This window comes from Geotrypetes seraphini, chromosome 1 (assembly GCF_902459505.1).
Source record: "Geotrypetes seraphini chromosome 1, aGeoSer1.1, whole genome shotgun sequence".
Classification (NCBI taxonomy): domain Eukaryota; kingdom Metazoa; phylum Chordata; class Amphibia; order Gymnophiona; family Dermophiidae; genus Geotrypetes; species Geotrypetes seraphini.
In genome coordinates this window covers 429,116,219-429,137,994 of record NC_047084.1, presented here as the reverse complement: position 1 = coordinate 429,137,994, position 21,776 = coordinate 429,116,219, and the positions used below count along the sequence as shown (strand labels likewise).

General features: G+C 42.6%; 1 protein-coding gene across 12 annotated transcripts in view; it reads left to right on the top strand.

Moving 5' to 3' along the window:
- The window catches only part of ELAVL2 (ELAV like RNA binding protein 2), a 374,857-nt gene that overhangs the window by 96,057 nt on the left and 257,024 nt on the right, over positions 1–21,776 (top strand). For 7 of the 12 annotated variants that reach the window (XM_033919237.1, XM_033919228.1, XM_033919223.1 and 4 more), the window contains one exon: positions 11,816–11,906. The exons of 3 other annotated variants lie outside the window; for them this stretch is intronic. In XM_033919237.1, coding sequence (XP_033775128.1) covers positions 11,835–11,906 — 72 coding nt within the window. In that variant the 5' untranslated portion in view covers positions 11,816–11,834. Of the gene's footprint in view, positions 1–11,815; positions 11,932–21,776 lie in introns of those variants that run through there. 2 more of the 12 variants (XM_033919205.1, XM_033919198.1) reach the window with 1 other exon arrangement.

Below are 21,776 nucleotides of genomic sequence, written 5' to 3'. Positions count from 1 at the left end.
ATGGAAAGAAGACGCCCGGAGTAGTGGTAGGTTAGTGAATTGCATTCGCTACCGCAGCTTTTGCTTGGCTGGGGAGGAGAGGAGAAATACTTCGGCCGGGGAGGAGAAAGCCTTGCTGCCGCCGATCTGCATGCAGAGGTCTGTTCGGACTTTCCCTCTGCCACCGGAGTCCTTGCTTCTGATGTAACTTCAGGTTTCGTAAAACCGGAAGTTACATTAGATGGAAGGACTCCGGTGGTAGAGGGAAAGCCCGAACAGGTCTCTAGCAAGGGGGCCAATGAATCGGTAAGTTCGTTGTTGGGTTTTTTGCTTTTTTTTTTTTTTTTGCGAAAACAAATCAATTCGAATCGATTCACCTGAAGTGAATCGTGAATCGATTCGAATCGTAAATCGGGCAGCACTATATGTTATGTCTGGGTTGGTCAGCTGTGGGTAGGCTGGCACTATTTCAACTTCCAGTTGCTGCTTCCCTATTGGGTTAATAGGTTGATGCTCTGGCTTGAGGCATGAAGAATCTCTGTTTTGTTTCCAGTTTGTCGTGTTTGCAACTTTGGGTCTTAACCCTCAATTGCCCCTGCCGTCTACTCCGGAAACTGAAGAACCATGGGGTGGACGGAGACGTGCATAGATGGATCAGAAACTGGTTAGAAGGTAGGAAACAGAGGGTAGGGGTGAAGGGCCACTACTCAGACTGGAGAAAGGTCACGAGTGGTGTTCCGCAGGGCTCGGTGCTCGGGCCACTGCTTTTTAACATATTCATAAATGATCTAGAAACAGGGACGAAGTGTGAGATAATAAAATTTGTGGACGACACCAAACTATTTAGTAGAGCTCGGACAAAGGAGGACTGCGAAGAATTGCAAAGAGACTTGGACAAACTAGGGGAATGGGCAGAGAGATGGCAGATGAAATTCAATGTTGGGAAGTGTAAAGTATTGCATGTGGGAAGCAAAAACTCGAGGTATAATTATGCGATGGGAGGGATGTTTTTGAATGAGAGTACCCAAGAAAGGGACTTGGGGGTGATGGTGGACATGACAATGAAGCCGACAGCACAGTGCGCAGCTGCCGCTAAGAGAGCGAATAGAATGCTAGGTATAATCAAGAAAGGTATTACAACCAGAAAGAAAGAAGTTATCCTGCCGCTGTATCGGGCAATGGTGCATCCACATCTTGAGTACTGCGTCCAGTATTGGTCACCGTACCTTAAGAAGGATATGGCATTGCTCGAGAGAGTTCAGAGGAGAGCAACACGACTGATTAAGGGGATGGAAAGCCTTTCATATGCTGAGAGATTGGAAAAACTGGGACTCTTTTCCCTAGAAAAGAGAAGATTAAGAGGGGATATGATAGAGACTTACAAGATCATGAAGGGCATAGAGCACAGGTGTCAAAGTCGGTCCTCGAGGGCCAGAATCCAGTTGGGTTTTCAGGATTTCCCCAATGAATCTGCATGAGATCTATTTGCATGCACTGCTTTCAATGCATATTCATTGGGGAAATCCAGAAAACCCAACTGGATTCTGGCCCTCGAGGAGGGACTTTGACACCCCTGGCATAGAGAGAGTAGAGAGGGACAGATTCTTCAAACTTTCAGAAAATAAAAAAACAAGAGGGCATTCGGAAAAGTTGAAAGGAGGCAAATTCAAAACTAATGCTAGGAAGTTCTTCTTTACACAACGTGTGGTGGACACCTGGAATACAATTCCAGAGGAAGTTATAGGGCAGAGTACAGTACTGGGGTTTAAGAAAGGTTTGGACAAATTCCTGCTGGAAAAGGGGATAGAGGGGTATAGATAGAAATTTACTGCACAGGTCCTGGACCTGTTGGGCCGCCACGTGAGCGGACTGCTGGGCGCGATGGACCTCGGGTCTGACCCAGCGGAGGCATTTCTTATGTTCTTAAATCTCTGGATTCAATTGTTCAAAATTAATATTTGGAGTAGAAATTTTTCTTTACTCTTTATTTGAATTAGGTAATCTTGTTAACTAAGTTGAGCCCTTCTTGTGAGGGATGAATTGGTATATAAAACTAAAGATTGGATTGGATAAAATCAGCAAGATATTCCTCCAGAAGAGTCTTCCCAGGGCAGTTATCACACCCGCTGCAACATGCAGTCTTGAGTTAATATTACCAACAGTTTTGCTCAAAAAAACAATTTGTAGTCCTCTGGAAGTAAAATATCAGCATAAATTTCAACTTTTGATGGTTTGTACAGATGCAGACTGAGTTCGTAATGAACTGACTAATATACCATTCTAGCTTGAGCTCACAGAATTTTGAGAACCCAATTTCTGGTCCATACTTTTCCTGATAAATGATGTAACGTTCCTTCAGGTTGTACAATACCAATCTTTTCTGCTTTTCTACTTTATCACCATTAATCCTCGCAGAAATATAATACTGGCCAACACTCATTTTGGTGCCTCAAATGTTAGAACTGCTTCTGGGTATATTTGACCTGCTGATTCCAAAAATGACATCAGTTTTCCTCTTATCAGCTCTAGATTTTGAGATAAAGAACATGTGCCATATCCTACTCTTCACTCTGCTCGCAAATTAAAAATTCTATTATAATGTAGTGTTTTAAAATCTTCTAAGCATGAAGGAAACATCATAAGAATTTAAGAGAATGAACATGAAAATCTACTTATTTCATACCATAGAAACATAGAAAGATGACTGCAGAAAAGGGCCAAGGCCCATCAAGTCTGCCCACTCTATAGACCCTCCCCTTAAGATTAGCCAATGTTTTACCCTGACCCACGTAGGGATCCCACATGGGCGTCCCATTTATTCTTAAAATCTGGCACGCTGATGGCCTCGATTACCTGTACTGGAAGCTTGTTCCATTGATCAATCACTCACTCCGTGAAGAAATACTTCCTGGTGTCGCCGTGAAATTTTCCGCCCTTGAGTTTAAGCGGGTGCCCCCTTGTGGTTGAGGGGCCTCTGAGAAGGAAAATGTTATCTTCCACTTCTATACGTCCGGTGACGTATTTAAACGTCTCAATCATGTCTCCCCTCTCCCTGCGTTCCTCGAGAGTGTAGAGCTGCAAATTGTTTAGTCTTGCTTCGTACGAGAGACCTTTAAGCCCTGAGACCATTCTGGTGGCCATCCTTTGGACTGACTCGACCCTCTGCATGTCTTTGCGATAATGTGGCTTCCAGAATTGCACGCAGTATTCCAGATGAGGTCTCACCATGGTCCTGTATAATGGCATTATGACTGCAGGCTTTCTGCTGACGAAACTTCTACGGATGCAACCCAGCATCTGCCTTGCCCTTGAGGAAGCCTTCTCCACCTGATTGGCAGATTTCATGTCTGCGCTAATGATTACTCCTAAATCTCGTTCTGCTGAAGTCCTGGTCAAGGTCTCCCCGTTCAAGGTATAAGTTCTGCACGGGTTTCTGCTACCCAGGTGCATGACCTTACACTTTCCAGCATTGAAGCCCAGCTGCCAGGTTGAGGACCAGCATTCCAATGTACGCAGGTCCTGCGCCATACTATCTTGTAGATTGCCCTCGCTTACCATATTACATAGTTTGGCGTCGTCGGCGAATAATGTTACTTTACCTTGAAGCCCTTGAGTCAGATCTCCTATGAATATGTTGAAGAGGAGTGGACCCAAGACCGAGCCCTGCGGCACCCCGCTGGTCACCTCCGATGTCTCAGAAAAAGTACCGTTAACCATCACCCTCTGAAGTCTGCCACTCAGCCAATCATTGACCCATGCCGTCAGAGTCTCTCCTAACCCCATCGATTTCATCTTGTTTAATAGTCGACGGTGTGGGACACTGTCAAACGCTTTACTGAAATCTGGAATGTGAGTGGATACCCTCCCCCAACTTACCTAGTTTAAAGCCCTGCGAAGTAGGCGGGCTAGACGGTGTCCAAGTACGTTTTTTCCTCTTCTGGTCAGGTGAAGTCCGTCCGGTCCCTGCAGTCCCTGGAGTGCCTTTCCATGGTCCAGGAATCCAAAGTTCATCTCTATGCACCAGTTGCGAAGCCACTTGTTGGTACGTTGGATGCGTTCTTCCCTGGCTCTTCCTCTGTCTCTAACTGGGAGGATGGATGAGAAGACCACCTATGCACCTGTTTGCTTCAGCTTCCTACCCAGGGCTCTGAAGTCATCGGGTATGTTCTCTGAGGTGTTCCTTGCAGTGTCGTTTGTACCTACATGGATAAGAAGCATAGGGAAATGGTCATTAGGTTTTAGTAGTTTATCGAGACAGGTGGTGACATCACAAATCCTGGCTCCAGGAAAACAGCAGACCTCCCTTGACTGCAAATCTGGTCTGCAAATTGGACCCTCGGTTCCTCGCAGCATGGAGTCCCCAATGACTACCACTCTGCGCTCCTTCCGGGGGGGCTGATCAGCGTGCTTTGGAGTCCAAGTTGTGCGCAGGGTGTCTTCCCGAGCCTCTTCCGCTACCTCCTCTGTAGTAATGTCCTGCAAGACGTGGTATCTGTTTTTCAGGCTGAGTTGTGGTGAGCTACCCTGTTTGGGACAAAAAGAAGAAAAGGGAAGTGAGAAAAGGGGGGAGGGGGGTTTTCTCCGTTTTCCCGTGGAGGAGGTCACCAGCTGCCAGGGACCGGCATCCCCTATCATTTCTTGCACCCCGATCGTGGAATTTATAACTGGAGACTTGGGTGTCTCGAGGATGGATCTGTCGTGGGTCAGCTCTGCCAAATGGGAAACCTCCTTGATGGCTCCGTCGATGAAGGCCTCGTCCTCCCTGATGCTCCTTAAGCGCTGCACCTCCTCCCTGAGGCTCCATAGTTCCTGTAGGATGTCCTTGTTCAGCTGCTCCATCTCCTCTGTCTGAGTAGAAACTGTAGCGTGGTTTGGGGGGGGCGGTCTCGGTCTGCACAGCAACCTCTGCCCACCGTCCAGTGCCACCCTCCTCCTTCTGCACCATCCCCTGGATCCCGCCGGACGTTGGCGTGATGAACTGGATGGTAGTCTTGGTACTCCGCGTCCTCCCTGCCATATCCAAAGGTAGAGAGATTAGGTGTAAAATAGAAAAGTAATGAGAATAGGGAGTTGGAGAGAGAATAGAGAGTGTCAGGAGAAGACTATCTGCCTGGATGAGTGTGTGTAAGAAAAGCGTATGTGGAGAGAGTGAGTGTGTATAAGAGTTTAGAGTGTGAAGGAAATGTGTTATTTTTTTTTTTTAATTTATAAATAGTTTAGAGTATGGATTCGGCCTATTAGAGGCCCTTCTCAAGGCCCTTCACAAAGGCGCTCTCGCTAAGGCGAGCGCCTTTGCCGCTCGCCGAACGGCTGCGCGCCATTGGCTCGCCTCCTTTTAAGGAGGGGGGCCCGGGCGCCTACTGCTGACGCGGTGGGGGTGGGCGGAGCTACTCTCGCCTACCCCGACTCGATGTAAGGTTTGCCGCTCGCCTTCGCTGGTTCCCCGAGTCTCAGCACGCTGCTGCTGAGACTCCCAGCGCCTCCTTTCTGTCTCCTGCTCTGCCCTCGCTGCCTGTAAGCAGTGGCTGGACCGTCGGCTCGCCTCCTTTTAAGGAGGGGGGCCCAGGCGCCTACTGCTGATGCGGTGGGGGTGGGCGGAGCTACTCTCGCCTACCCCGACTCGATGTAAGGTTTGCTAAAAGCACAAGTTTGATACAAGCTTTCCAGTCATTCGAGATTCGGCGCTCCTTTTGTAAGACTTCCAAGAGTGGGATCTGCCAGGACAATCCCGCATAAGATTCCAATAATAGTCTGCCATCATGTGTGCATCCCATCTTCCTTGGTATCTGGCTTACGTTGTTTTTGTCTTGGTGAAATTTTTTCACCTTGCTCTTCGCTTAAGTCACCAAGGTTCTCTGGAAGGTGATCTAAGTGACTGTGCAGATAATGGCCTTAACACTCATGTTACAGCCAAGTCTGTTGAAATGAGAGAGCATATCCTCTACTAATTTGTGTGTAGTTGTCTGCTGCCTTGTTAGTTTTTCACAAGAACAAATGAAGACCAGGCACATGGTTTGATTTCATTCACCGATGCTATGAAATGTGGGTCATTCTTATAAGTTGTTTGATCTGTGGACCATCAAATTCCTGCTTTCAGTTTTTCCATGGTGGCAGTAAGATTCTATCTCGTGCTACCAAAGGTTCATTGATTACATTTTGTCCTGCTACTATAAATTTCCCATTAAAAAAGAAAAAGCTAATGACATCCTGATTCTACTGAAGAGATCTTCTAAATAATGGTAAAAAAAATTAATAAATTCAACCATATCTAAGAAATAAGAGCTGATGCAGTCTATCCCTTGCAATTTTCTGAATCAGCGCCCCAAATAACCCCAGGAAAAGGTCTAAAAACCCAAGGCACTAAGAACAAAATTTTGTTTGAACATAATCCTAGAAACCTAATCTTCATAAAATTTTAGGACTTTTATTTAACCTGCTCAGCAAGCATTTCCCCTTGTTTTGGTGTTGCATGGAATTCTTTCTGTCCTGTTTCAGCTTCCTGGCTCTCTTTACCATTCTGGTTGAGACTTGAATTCTTTTGCGTTTTTCTCAGTGATACAACTGTTCTGCGTCAGGGTTAGAATTTGTATTTTTTACCCTTATGGTTGTAAATTTCCAACTTTTGCTTTATTTCTTGCAGCAAAAGGTCATAGTAGGTACTTTTTTTTTTTTTGGGGGGGGGTACATTTAGCACTTGCTGGTTCTTCAACATCAGCTGGTTTTTCAACATCAGCAGGAGTTAAACCACTAACAGCTGCAGTTCGGTTAGCAGTGGTCTCTTGGGCTTCACTGAATTTGCACTTGGCACAACTCAAAGAATGTTGCCTGCTAACCTGAATTTTTAAAGGGGAAATTTCAAGAGGTGTAAAGCTGACATTGAGGTTTTCAGCTGCATTAATGGAGTCGTCATTACTAGAATCAGGCTAAGAACCTTCCACTTCCAACTGGTCTAACCTACAGCAGGTTTGTAATCTATCCCTGAAAAACAGGCGTGATCCCGGAGGATTGGAAGTAAAGAATGACACGGTGACAAGATTCATCACCATTCCCGTCCCCGCGGGAAATAATCCCATGTCATTTTCTAGTGTCTATTTCAACCTCAGTCCTTCTACACCAGCATTCTTCAATGCAAAGCTTTAGGGTCAGTGGTTGTGGCCATTCATACTCTGATTCTTCCCTCTCTCCTTAAAGAATGACATGACGATGGTTTCCCGCGGGGACAGGAACGGTGACAAATTTTGTCACTGTGTCATTCTCTAATTGGAAGATAGCTAATGTTACGCCCATCTTTAAAAAGGGATCGAGAGGAAAAGGGTATAGAAGGGTATAGATAGAGGGCTAATATACAGGTCCTGGACCTGATGGGCCGCCGCGTGAGCGGACTGCTGGTCATGATGGACCTCTGGTCTGATCCAGCAGAGGCACAGCTTATGTTCTTATGGTTTTGGTTTGGTTTATAGTCTTGTTTTGTAATAGCTTTCAGATCAGCTTTAGCAAGGTCAGTTGACCACAGATCTCAACTGATTCTGTGGTCAGTTTCTGTGATTCTGCTTCCTAAAAGGATTACAGCAGGATTTCTGTAGAAATTCAGAGTTGGTCAGTGCCAAAGCTTCATGGTGAGAACATAATCCAGATTTAAAATATAAACTCAGTCCAGTGTGTCTTATTAATTCTCAATCTTTTGAAGAGAAATCATTGATAGACTAAGCCATTTTGGCCAGAATTAAATCATATCATGATTATGACATTCAGAACAATCAACCCTAATACTGGACCTGCTGATTCCAAAAATAACTCCAGTTGTACCTGGATAAGATAGAATAAATGGTCCCTTAGTGAAAATAAGTGAAACGAATTAAGAAAAACTTGAGTACACAAGAATAAAAGAAACATATCTGTTGAACAATAGAAAAAAAGCTATTTTATACAACAATAGAAAAAGATGCCTGTCATAATTTCATCAAGATGGGCCAAGATTTGTCCATCAAGGCAATCATTGTTCCATAAAGAGCATTTTATTTATTTAAAATTGTATATTCCACTCTTATCAACATTTCTAGGTGGATTCCTACAAGCATATATAATTTATAACCAATACATTGAAACAGCAATTAATAAACTTTAACAAAGCAAAAACAAAAAAAAAAAATCTAGAAAATCAGCATTGATACATCTCCCTAAACAAAAACATTTTCAACAGAATCTTGAAAGTCAACATCACCAACTTGCTCAGGTAGTTGGTTCCATAACTGTGGTCCATGTACGTAGAATATAGATTTCCTATATTCCTCACGGTGAATTAATTTCATGAACAGCTAGGACCACCACCAGGGCATTACTGTTCAAGGAACACAAGTTGCTTGTTGGTTGATTAATACAAAAGGAGTTTAACAAAATGGAGATTTCCTGCCAGCCAATGTTTTAAAAACAAGTAGCAACAATTTATAACAAATACAATAGCTCATTTGGCTCATTTGTTCTTTAAGAACAGGAGTGATGTGTTCAAATCTAGAAGTTCAGTTAACCTTGCCACAGAGTTCTGGGCAGCCTGTAAAAATGTCAAATATTTGAGAACACTCATTAACAAGGAACTATAACAGTCAAAATGTGAAAAAATCAGACTTTGAATAACCGAACGAAAATTAGAACTGGTTAACACTGACTTCAAAGGGCATAAAAGCCTCAGCTTAAAAATTTTAACAATATAAGAAACATGCTCTTACATTTTCAAAGAAGTATCCAAATATACTCTTAACTATTTAAGTATTTTTATAAATGGGATTGTAACTTCCTTAAATTTAACCAATGTTGGAAAATCATGAATAACATGACTCGAAAGGAAAATGGTTCCTTCTCCACATTCAATTTGAGATGATCCTCATACAGTCAATTGATATTATCTAAAAATAAATTCAAGAAATCTAAAGTTTCAGCATGACTTGGCAAAATCTTAAATACAAATTGTCACAGGTCAGGGCATGTTCCTAAATCTCTGCCTCAATGCATTACTGGCATGACACTGCAATATGACATCACAGTTTCTTACAAAGGTGCTAACTTTTTTGTATGTCTAGACTTGTATGCAGTAAATAACACAACACAACTTAACATCCATTTTGAGGGGTCATTTATGGCAAAGCAAGATGTCATAAGCTAAAAGCATGGTAAGCACAAGCTTATCTGCATTATAAAATGTCAATTTTGCATGTTATGCTATAGGGCGTCAAAGATGGCTCTGTATAACAGTGTATCCGTGCGGGCATGCTAATAATGCATGTCTTTGGGACCTTAATTTTGACCAAAACAAGGCCGAGTCCAAGTTGAAACAAGGGTGTCTTGTAGTGAAAATGCTCTATCAAATGAGAAAAAAAACATTAAACTACACAATAGATATTTACATCCAAAGAACAGCAAAATTTGCATAAAAGTGACATGTCTGCCATATCTTTGCTTCCGGTTGGTTGAAAAGCCTCCTAGTGTAAGTCCTTAGATGTATGTCATGGGCCATGACTAGACATGGTGACAAATTTTTCCCGTCCCTTTGAGTTTTGTTGCCATCCCTGTCGCTGCCCTATTCATGTAAGCTCTGCCTTAACGGCACAAGTCTCGAACATTTGATTTTAAAGTGTTTGAGGTTTGTGCAGATCAGGACAGAGCTTGCAGGAATGGGGCAGAGACAAGAAAAAAAAACTCGCCAGGAGGGGAAAATGAGTTCTCGTGGGGGTGGGGAAAAAATTTGTCCGTAAATTTCTCTAGCCATGACTACTGGTCTAGTTAGGCCTGAATCAAAGTATAGGGCAGGAGCAATGAGGAGTTGAAGTAGGCCTTAAATTTCTAGGTTTGCTGGCCTATAAAATAGCAGCTTATGTTGGGTACCAAACTTTGCATAGGAACTTAGAACCAAGAGTTGTACTAATCTAAAAAAGTGGTCACCTGACAGTTTTGTTGGGCTGCAGTGCTTGGCCAGTGACTGTTTCATGTTAAACAGAGCATGGCACTCTGAAGGTCACTTCCATTCAGCTGCCTGTAATTCTCAAACCAATACAGATCCCACCCAAAAATTTTGCAGATACCTGACCAGGCTTCCTTTCAGGGTGAAGCTTGACAAAGATATACAAAGCTGCAGCTACTCCTGGAGGATCTTCCTTGGGGATTGCCTTGGCGTCTTGGTTGCGAGATAAGTTCCAGGACAATAAAGAGGTTTTGCCAAGACTGTACCATGCTTTTCAGAGGTCCATGTATCAATGCATGTAGTCCTTTAATTCAGACAGGTGCCCCAGCTCCCAGCCTCTCTATGCCACCAGTTATGGTGGTTGGTTCCCTCCGTGCCCCCCACCATAGGGGGTTGGAGAGTGGGCCAACATCATGATGGATCAGTGGGTCTTGGCTGTCATTTGAGATGGTTACAAGTTAGAATTTGCTTCCCCAGGAGTCTTCCCCTACAACTCCTCCTATAAAGTAGAATGGGTGGGACTCTCAGTACTTCAATCACTTCTGTGCATTGGTATGGAGGTGCCAGTACCAGTGTCAGATCAGTACCGATCTGCTGGTAGATGGACTTAATCTATGCATCTGGATTAATCTGTTGTGACTAAAGGAGAGAAAATAATCAGGTAAGACATCATTTTTTCTTTGGGGCACACCCAACCAGTCTGGACTTCTGCGTATTCACAATATATGATGCCTTGTTTGAGTATTGTATGTACACTGCCTCCTTAGTATGTAAATCTCTCTCATGCCCTGTTCATTGTGGATATCTTTAAAACCCCAGTGACTGGGTGTGCCCTGAGGACTGGGTTGTTCTACATTGTGCACCTAGTTCCCAACCAACTACTTTTGTTGATGGTGATAAACTGGGTACCGATGGAACTGAATAAAGACACACCCTCTGCTCCTTTCTGAAATGCCCTTTGGGGTTAGCAGGCACAAAAGTCCTAGGTAGTTTAAAGTGAAATTTCATTCCCAAACCTTTTGAATTGGTTCACTATTCTCTACCTCTTCCCCCTCCCTCCCCCCAAAAAAAATAAAATCCAGAGTAATGCACAATATACAGATGTTGCATAACCTTGTAAAATGTTTTAATTCATTACAAGTGTTAGCCACCAGGTTTAAGAAAAGTCCACGATCCCAGGAACAATGCATTTGATGCTCTCATAGTCCCCCCTAAGGTTCCGGTTTATGCTTTTGATAGTGTTGTGACATGTTACCATGTGAGCATATTGCTTCCTACATTAGGTTCTAGCAGAAGATTTCAAGTGCCCAGATTGCATTGTAACACCATGGTATCCTACTGAGTTTAATGGCAATGAGCAGGTCTTCAAAATCAGTTGTCGAGGGTGTCAGAATGATCTTTTTCAAGCTCTCTACACTGCATAATTTGTATTGCCTTTGTGTGCAGATAATCTTCTGCTTATTGAGAGAGGGATTCTTGAAAACTAGACTGGATTTGGAGACCTTTTGTGCTGTTGCATTCAGCAGGGTCTTGCATGGAGGCACATGGATAGCAGCATGCAAGAGCTTACAATAGTGGCTGATCTCTTACACAAGATAGCTTTTTGTTGAGGAGGGAGGGAGGGGTATGCTATGCTGTTGTGATTTTGCTGCTTAATGCAACCTTTCAATTCTTGGTAAAATTTGTGGGGGAAGTAACCCTATTTTAAAAGTAGTGGTTTGAGTAGTTTAGGTTGGAATTGCCTTGCGTTTAATGAAGGCACACTGCATGGACATGCTGGGAATATAAATAGTTGATGTAAAAAAACAAAAATCTGTACAAAGTGACTTGTTGCATAACCTTGCTGATCTAACATACAGTACCTTTTTTGTGTCCATATTGCAGACGGCAACTCCAAACTAACATGGCAGTCAGACTGTGTGATGTGGCTTCTCTGCTTAGAAGTGGTTCGTGGGCAGCAGAGCCTTGGACTGGGGTCTGTGGGATTTCTCTTAAATTCTGTAGGCTACTTGAACCTGTTAACTGTGCTAGGACCATACCAAAAGTGTTTAAAAAACCCAAAACAAAACAATACCCAACCCTAATTGGTAATATTGTAAACTTACAAATTGAATTTCATTTATTGTATAGGAGACCCTCTTGCTGCCAGGCTGTACAGTATTGCTGTAATTGCAGGCCTTCATTACAGTAAATTTCTAACTTGGCTTGTGTGGAGCAAAAACACAACTTTGTAGCGTAAATTGACTTTTTTAGCTGAATAATCTTTGCCTACTAAAAATTAAAGTTTTTGGTATGGTCTATATAAGTATTTTAAAAACCTGTTTTTCCTTAAGTCATTTAAAATCTTTATTTATAGACATTCTTTAGACACAAAATTAATCTAAAAATGTGTTGAAACAGTTCTCAAAACAGATTTATTTAAAGAAAAAGTGGTGGTGGTGGGCAAGTTGGTAAATAAAGTTAGAGGAAGGGTTATGGTAGATTCTTTCCAGTTTACATATATAAACTATATGTGCATGCACTGTGTACAAATGACACATTGGTATAATTTTTATTCAGAGCAGATGGTCCTTGTAGCTGGGGAATCCCATTATTTCTTCCTAACGCACGTAGGGGTACTGCAGCTGTTCACTTGAATGTTGGCTTAGGATCTCATTCTTGCCACCTGAAAAATGAAAATATGCAATTAAATGAGAATTTGCGTTTTGCTGTGACTAAATCCTAGGTAAGGATAGAAACCATTTAATAATTTTTTTTTTTTTTTTTGATCAGTGATTGACCAGAATGATTCACTTGTAACTTTCTAGTAATATAGAGCCTTTGAATGTGAATGTGCCTACAGTAGCTAGTTTGAAGTTACCAGTAGGTGACTGGTAAAGCAGGTGCTTGAAATGGTTTCTTAAAGGAACAGACTTCAAGGGTTACCGATAACTGTTTTGTCTAAGTTGGTAAAATCCGGACTGCTAGTACAGATGTGATGGAGATACTGAGACCTTTTGGGTTCCTGAGGTATTGGTGGCCCTCTACTACCAGTAACTTGTTAAATTTTGGATGAGAAACTGAATTCTTAAAAAAAATCAAAATTCAATGTTCTTAACTTGTGCTTTCAGGGTGACTTGGTTTACTCACTTTATTTAGAACCACTTTGTGCTTTTAGTTGTCTAATTCCCCTTCCTAAGAATTGAAATCCTGTGCTCAGAAAGCTTCTCCTTATGTTTATAGTTGTAGATGGTGATGGGCTTAGGTCGGCTGCCCTTATGAGAATAGCACCTCCGGCCATGATGCAGATTTAATTGTTCATACTTAGATCCCCATTTTCATGTATTCTGCTGACAGATGGCTAGCCTTTTCACTGGAATTTAGTATATTATGATTCCATTACAACTATAATGTGCACTGGAATTTAGTATAAATGGTTGCTATTTTGTGCTACCTGAAGTAAGCTGTAAGTGTCTAGCTAAGGACCCTGTGTTCGGTTCAGGTAGCTTTGCCAATGTTTCATTTTCTGGTCAGACTCAAATTATATACTAACTTCCCACTTATCACATGACAGGTGGCTGGAAATCCTTTGCTACAAGCAATATTTGTTTGAAGTTTTTTTTGTCTCTAGTTTTCAAACTAGAAGCAGGCATAGAGCTGTGGATACCTTGAAGGCAAAATGAAGTTGGTTTGCCAAATAATGAGCTGAGCCAAACATCCAAGTTATACAGTCTTCTGATATGCCAAATTTTAAAACTCTATTATCCTTTCTGAATAACAGATGCAATATAAATGTGACTTGTTCATGCAATTATAGCTTTATTGCAATTTTGCTTTTAGGGACTCGTGTTATAACTATTGAATCCATCAAATGTTGAGACCCAAGGAGCATGGTGTTCAGATATAGCCACAGGGGGACAACTTAATTTTGGTAGTTCTAGTGTGCTAAAGGTTTGTAAGCTAAAATCACTGTGTAGCCGCCTCATTCTCTTAGCCTTTTGTCTAGTTACATTATGGCTGTAAGGCAATTGAAGTGTGGCATAATTATCTTGTAATTTCAGTGGCAGCCCCATTTGCAAATTACTTTTAGAAACCTAAATTGGGGAGGAAAACAGCATATAGAACATACCTTTAAGAGTATTAAACTCCTGCTGCATTTATTGCTGTAGGCAGAGGTCCCATCAAAGCTGTTGATGTGGAAATGGTTATTGCATGTAGCAATCTGCAAAAGTAAGTGCTGAGACTTAGCTAGGAGATGAGAAATTAACATTAAACCAAAGGATACAATAAGATAACAATCTCTCATTCGCGGTAGTATGGTCCCCAGAAAAGTTTACGAATTACGAGCAAGGAATGTTGCATCTATAGGAAAATAGAGGTTAAGTTCCAGTAGTACATTTTGCACCTCAGAATCCGCATAGTGGATGCTATAGGAAAAATAGGATTAGGTTCATGCCTAGGACAGCATTTGACATAACCATAATAGAACCTTTAGAATGTTGCAAACATATATTATTTGCAGTACTGCTTATTATAGCAGTAACATCCTTAAATAAAATTGCACAGAACTGTGCTAGAAAATACTGAACAGTACATATTGCACAACCACAGTAAGCAGTCTGCTCATCAACCAATGCAATGCACCATGGTTTTCTTACTATTAGAAGTAATGCTGTTAAAAAAAGCACTACAGTACTACACACCAGTGTTGAAAAATTCAGTAATGTACTGTGCTAGCAAGCAATCTGCTCATCAACCAATGCAATGTACCATGGCTTGCTCACTGTTAGAAGTAACGCAGTTAAATTTTTTTTTTTTTTTATTGCACACTGCTGAAAACTACAGCAATATAATGTATAGTTTCGCACTACCCACAGTAAGCAATTAAGGCCCTTTTACAAAGCCATGGTAGTGATTCTCTTGTGACAAATGCACCAAAGCCCATAGGAATTAAATGGGCTTTGGTGCATTAGCCATGCTAGGACACACTATTGACCTTTCTAAAAGGGGGCCCTTTGTGCTCTCCATTAGGACAAAACAGTTCAGAGGTACTATAGGATGCTACTGCACAGACTGGGAAACACACATAAAAAGATGCAACACTGCCATTATGAAAACACTGCTTCCTTGACAAATCCATCCTTACAGAAATACAGTACAGGTGTACAGTATACTGTACTTTATCCTAGGACAAACAGGCAGCATATGCTCACATATGGGTGATGTCATCCACAGAGCTGGTATGGACAGTGCTGAAAGTGTACTGGTTAAGCTTTTAAGAAGCTTCAAAACTGGCTGCACCATGCATACACGAGTGCCTTCCTGCCTGACCTTGGCTTTTAGTACCTCAGTTCTTTTCCGCAGAGCGAACTTGTCTGGACTTAGTTCAAATGAGTTTGCTTTCCTGTTTTTTCAGTCTTAATTTTGTCAGCCTTCGGTTTGTTTGATTTTGGTTTAGATACCATATTTTTTTCTGTCCTTTTACTTTTCATTTTTCATCAAAATTTTTCGACTTTCTCCTCAGTTCGGGCCTTGTATCCCCTTTTCAACCTTCAGGCAAACTGCTGTTTTTTCCATCATGGCTTTTCAAAAATTGAGTCTTTGATTTGGTTGTTGTAATTTTTCCATCAATTTTGAAGCCTTCTAGATCAGGGGTAGGCGATTCTGGTCCTCGAGAGCCTGAGCCAGGTCAGGTTTTCAGGATATACACAATAAATATGCATGAGAGTAAACCTCCTGCTAAGTCTTCAAAATCACAGCAAGTATCGTAAGCATCTAATGCATTGAGTCCTCAATGCGAGCCAACTGTTGTCTCCACCATTGGTCTCCAGTGCAGGCTGTGTCACCACTGATGCATGTGACTTTGAGGTCACCAATGCCTTGACACCCTGCCACACCAGAGGTACCAGCTTTACAGCAATTGGTACTAGTACAGTCTATACAGGATCAACTCGGGGAACTGCTTCATTGGGAGCTTGCCACACTGCTACAAATTCAATTGGCACCGGTGCTTTCATCACCTCCCTTGGTACTGGCTCAGCCTGAGATGACACATCGCCCAGCAGTACCTCTTCTTGGTCTCCTCATTATAGGTCTAAATCTTAGAGCATCGAGATCCCAAGGTACTGGATCTCATTGTCCACGACATAAGTCAGTCAACTAGTTCATGGTCGTATGCCAGTGCACCACCAGGAAGATAGGGTCGCACCTAAGACAAATTTGGATGTCGCCTATCAAAATTCTATGCTTGCCAGCCGGGTACTCGGTTATAATTTCTATATGAATTTTTTACCTAAAGCAGCTGGTAAATTTGATCTGGCAGAATTTGAGCAATTCATTCCATCTGACAAACTGCCAGATTTTCAGGAAATTACTCAATCTGCTACAAGCCAAAAGGTTTATGGTACATTCAGTATTTGCATGCACTATCCGACTACCTCATCCTCTTCCAAGGCTCCACCTCAAAAGAGCTTGAACTTGGTGTATTCAAAAGCCTCAACCAGCTCCTCAACAGAAGTCTACACAGTCTTTTTTTTTTTTTTTTTTTTTTTGACAACTTCTAGAGGGCATAGCCACACTTCCTCCCGCTCTACCCCCTTCCTATCATAGGGTCATCGTCTGCTTTGTCATCAATGATGGACTCATTACAAACGACACTTCGTTCCTAAGACTCATACATGAGGGTAATTCTCTGTTTTATTAAAACTCCTCCAAATATCCTTCCAGGAGAGTCCTTTTTCAACTCTCTGCAGACTTCCCTTCAGCAAACACTACACAACAAATTTTAACACTTTTTCTGGGGTAAGAAGAAAATATAGAATTTGACCTCCTGTGTATGAAAATAGCCTTTCTCCTATCTTGTATAGGTTGTATGTTTTTTTTTAGCAAATCGCAAATATTTATAGCATGAGAAGTCATAATGTAACGCATTGCGCCAATTTAAGAGTTCCTATAAATATTTTCTAGAATCATTTTGTTGTTGAAGTGTGTTTATTGTTGAACATTAGAGATGCTCCTAATCTCGTTTATAGTCGGCCAGCGTTGCTGTCGTTTCTTCATTGTAGCAATGTCCTGGTAAAACCTTTCCCCATGCTCATCACTAACATTACCAAGACTATTGGGGAAAAAATCCAGATGCGAGTGGAGAAAATGAATTTTTAGTGACATGTTGCATTTGAGATCACAGAATACTTTAAGCATCGTCTCCACCATTTGGACATAGTCTGGTGCTTTTCTATTCCTCAGAAAATTTTTGATTACATTGTTCAATGCTATCCATGCACTTGTCATGAAAGTGCTTGTCTCAACAATTCTCTTATTTGTGGCCCCACAAAAATGCCTTCCTTTAACTTCTGAGCATTTAAAAAAGGAAACTTTTCATGTAAATAGCGAAATCCTTCACCGTCCTTGTTCATAGCCATAAAGTTCTTCATAAGTCCTAGCTCTATGTGAAGAGGTGGCAGTTGCACTTGTTTCGGATCAACAAGAGGATGGTGAATTGCATTTTTTTGTTCCAGCAGGATCCAAATTAGTCAATTCTTGGTTTGCAAGTGTTTTGCAAGACGAGCTAAACATTTTCGCAAATCGTGACTCTCAAATCGAGCATTGACTCAATTTGCGATCCCCCCCACCTGCAAAAGCTGCCCCCTGCGAATGGTCACCCCCCTGCGCGAACTGGCATCCCCCACCCAAACTGAATGCTTACTCCCAATGTGGCACTGGCACGCAGCACCAACCCACAGCAGGTGCCGGTGCCCGAAGATCATATCTCTCCCCCGACTGAGTTTTGAGCATCTGCGCATGCTCAAGGTCTTCTGGCTCCTGCCTCTCTCTGAGATTCTCAGAGAGAATGAGAGCCAGGAGGCCTTGAGCATGCGCAGATGCTCAAGGCCCAGTCGGGGGAGAGGCATGATCTTCGGGCACCAGCACCTCCTGTGGGTTGGTGCTGCATGCCGGTGCCACATTGGGGGTAAGCATTCAGTTTTGGGGGGGAGGGATGTGAGCATTCGAAGGGGGGTAATGCTGGTTCTTTGTGGGGGGGGGCGGCATTTGCAGGTGGAGGGTTGATGCCGGTTCGCAGGGGGAGATGTGGAAGCGCACCAGTGGCGTCGGGGGTGGGGGTCTTTTGGGGATGTGGTGGGGTGGAGCAGCGCCGGTGGCCTGGGGAGGGGAGGTGGAACCAATCAAGCGAGTTTCCCTTCTTATGGGGGAAACTCGCTTTGATACGAGTATTTTGGTTTACGAGCATGCTTCTGGAACGAATTATGCTCGTAAACCAAGATTCCACTGTATTACGAAGTGGTCAGTCTTTTTTGATGTAATGGGATACTCTGTCTCAGCTATCCCACTCGCAGATAAAACAGAAGTACTTTGTGTAGCCCAACTTCAGACCAAGTAATAATGCGATAACTTTCAGATCAGCATAGATCTGCCACTTGTACTCGCTGTACTTAATATGATTTAAGAGGAGCTGCAAATTTTCTTTAGTTTTCTTCATGTGGACAGCTTGCCCAAGAGGAATAGATGGATATACGTTTCCGTTATTCAAAAGCACTGCCTTCAGACGCACCCATGAACAAGCACCATTCAGTTTTGAATTCAATCAAAAATCACTATAGAACACCCACTACAATTCATGCCCCCAAACCTCTGTTGCACAGTGAAATTGGAGCTCTTCTAACACTAAATGCCATATAGCCAGTACCCCCTTATCAGAAAACCAGGGGTTCTACTCCGTATTTCCTAATTCCAAAGAAGACCGGAGTCCTTTGTCCAATTCTTGAGCTCCAAGCTCTCAACAAATATTTAGTCTGAGAAGTTTTGCATGCTATCCCTAGGGACATTATACCTACTTCTGGACAAGAACGAGTTACTGTGCTCTCTAGACCGGTGTTTCTCAACTCGGTCCTGGAGTACCACCTTGCCAGTCAGATTTTCAAGATATCCACATTAAATTTGCATAAACTTGATTTGCATACACTGCTTCCATTATGTACAAATTTCTTTCATGCATATTCATTGTGGATATCTTGAAAACATGACTGGCAAGGGGGTACTCCAGGATCAAGTTGAGAAACACTGCTCTAGACCTCAGAGGCGACATACATCCCCATTCGTCTTGCTCAAAGGAAGTTCCTTTGCTTTTGCATTGGAACTCACCATCTTCAGTACAAAGTGGTACCCCTCGGCCTAATTTCCTCCCACAAAGTCTTGACAAAGTACACAGTTGTGGTAACAGCAACTCTTCGTTCGTATGGATTCCAAATTTTTCTAGCTAATTAAAGCTTCAATGCCTCGGATAGCTCAGTCGCTACCAAAGTGACCATAAATCTTCTAGAACTTTGAGTTTGTAGTAAATTACCAATTTCTTCTTCAGCTAGCTCAAGTCTCGGAGTTCATAGGAGCAGTGCTCAATACAACTCAGGGCTTACTTGCCCCAGCAAAGAAAGGACACCTTGCTTTGTCTTTGCAATCACATGTCTGCTCTTCGAACAATTTCAGCAAGGCAGATGATGCAACTGTTAGGACACATGGCGTCAACTTTTCATGTGATCCCCTTCACATATCTCCACCTCAGACAGTCTCAGTGGAATCTAGCATCTTGATGGTCTCATGCCACAGATCCACTATCCGAGCGGATCAAGGTCTCCTCACCTCTACATCGATCTCTCCAGTGGTGGTTAACAGCTAGCAAATCTGTCCAGGGATTTGCTGCTCCATGTACCTACGCACCAAAGAGTTTCATGACGGACGCCTCAGTGTATGAGAGCAATGTATTGCATCAACAAAAAGCAAGGCACAGGTTCTCTTCCTCTGTGTCAAGAAGCCATACAAATCTGGAAATGGGCAATTTCACGCAATATATTTCTCAAAGAGCAGTATATGTCCAGAGGAAGCAGAATGCTCTGGCTAATGACAAGCTCAGCAGATTTCTTCGACCAGAAGAGTGGGCTCTCAATTCAAGGACCCTGCACCACTTCTCCATTTGGGAAACTCCTCAGACCTATTTCTGTCCCTCCAACAATCACAAGTTACCTCAGTTATGTTCCAGACAGTACTCCGTCATTGTCTGGAGGCAGATGCTTCTCTTCTGGATTGGTCTCACAAGTTCCTGTATACATTTCTGCCAATTCCTTTTGTGACAAAGACCATTGTTCAAACTAAAGCAGGAACTAGCCACTGTGATCCTCAGCTCCCAGTGGCCCAGACAACCATGGTTCTCTCTGCTACTTCAACTGAATGTCAAAGATCTTGTTCCATTACAGAGCTTTCCATCAATGCTGACTCAGAACCAAGGTTCCTCTCATTTCAATCGCCAGTCTCTCAACATGCATATAGAGATAATTTCAATATCTCCACCCAAGTTGAGGCTATTATAGCTGCTTCCAGGAAACCCTCCACTCAACAATTCTACCACTTTAAGTAGACATGCCTTACCACGTGATGTAATCACCACCATTTGTATTCTAAAACTTCCTCAAATTCTTTGGTGTTAGACTGTCTTCTGTCCTCTCCAAGTCGGGGCTTAAAACAACTTCTGTAAAAGTTCCTCAGTGCTAATAGGTCCTTCCATGTTCCTTTCAATAATAAACCTCTGGCTACTCATCCACTAATTTCCAGGTTTATGAAAGGTCTCATGAACTCAAAACTTCCAATCAACCCTCCTCCAGTTGTTTGGGATCTCAGTGTGGTTCTCTTTAACCTCTTACAACTACTCTAAAGTACCTCGTATGGAAAGTAGTTTTCTTAATTTGTCACGCCAGCTCGATTGAGTCGGTGAACTCCAAGCACTAGTCTATGATCTACCATACACATTTTCACCATGACAAAATGGTTCTTCACTCATCCCAAGTTTCTTCTGAAAGTAGTCACGGATTTTCATCTCTGTCAATCCATTGTATTCTTCCCAAAACCTCACTCTCACCCTGGTGAAACTGCACTTCACACTTTGAACTGCAAATGTGGCTTGGTTTCCTATTTGGAAAGAACTAAGCTACACAGGACTTCTGATCTGTTCATCTCCTTCGACCCTAACAGATTGAGAGTTCCTGTAACCAAACTGACTGTTTCATCATAGTTAGTAGCCTGCATCTCTTTTTACTATGCTCAGGCTGGGTTGCTGCTTGAAACCCGTGTTACAATGCACACAGAGCAATGGCAGCATCAGTAGTCTTCTTGCTTTCTACTCCTATTGAAGATATTTGTAAAGCATATATTTGATTCTCAATTCACACACTTACATCCCACTACTGGAGACTTATTCCAGATGAGGTGGTAAGTTTGGCTAAGTAATTCTATAGAATTTTCTACTTAAAGGCTAACTCTCCTTCCATCCCAGGGAGTCCCACATGTGAGAATATGCTGCCTGCTTGTACTAGGATAAAACACAATTACTTACTGTAACAGGTGTTATCCGGAGACAGCAGGCAGATATTCACATCCCTCCCACCTCCCCTGATTGGTTTCTTAGCTTGTTTACAGAACTGAGGTACCGTAAGCTGATGTTGGGTGGGAAGGCACTCATGCATGCACAGTGCAGGCAATCTTGAAGCTTCTTTAAAGCTTAAAGTGACAGTACACTTTTAGAATTGTCTGTACTGGACTCTGTGGATGATGTCACCCACATGTGAGAATATCTGCCTGCTGTCCCCAGATAACACCTATTATGGTAAGTAATTGTGCTTTACTATCGCTGAAGGCGAACTTCTGTCAGATCAGCCACTGGAAAGGGATCAGCTTATATCTCCAGAATGGCAGTAGAAGACAAAGGCGTCGATGCTGGTAGGTCATCCTCAGCAGCCTGATCAACATCTGTTGTATGAGTGGAGGCTGACGGGTCAACCTTTGGCAGCTCAAGAATGATGGC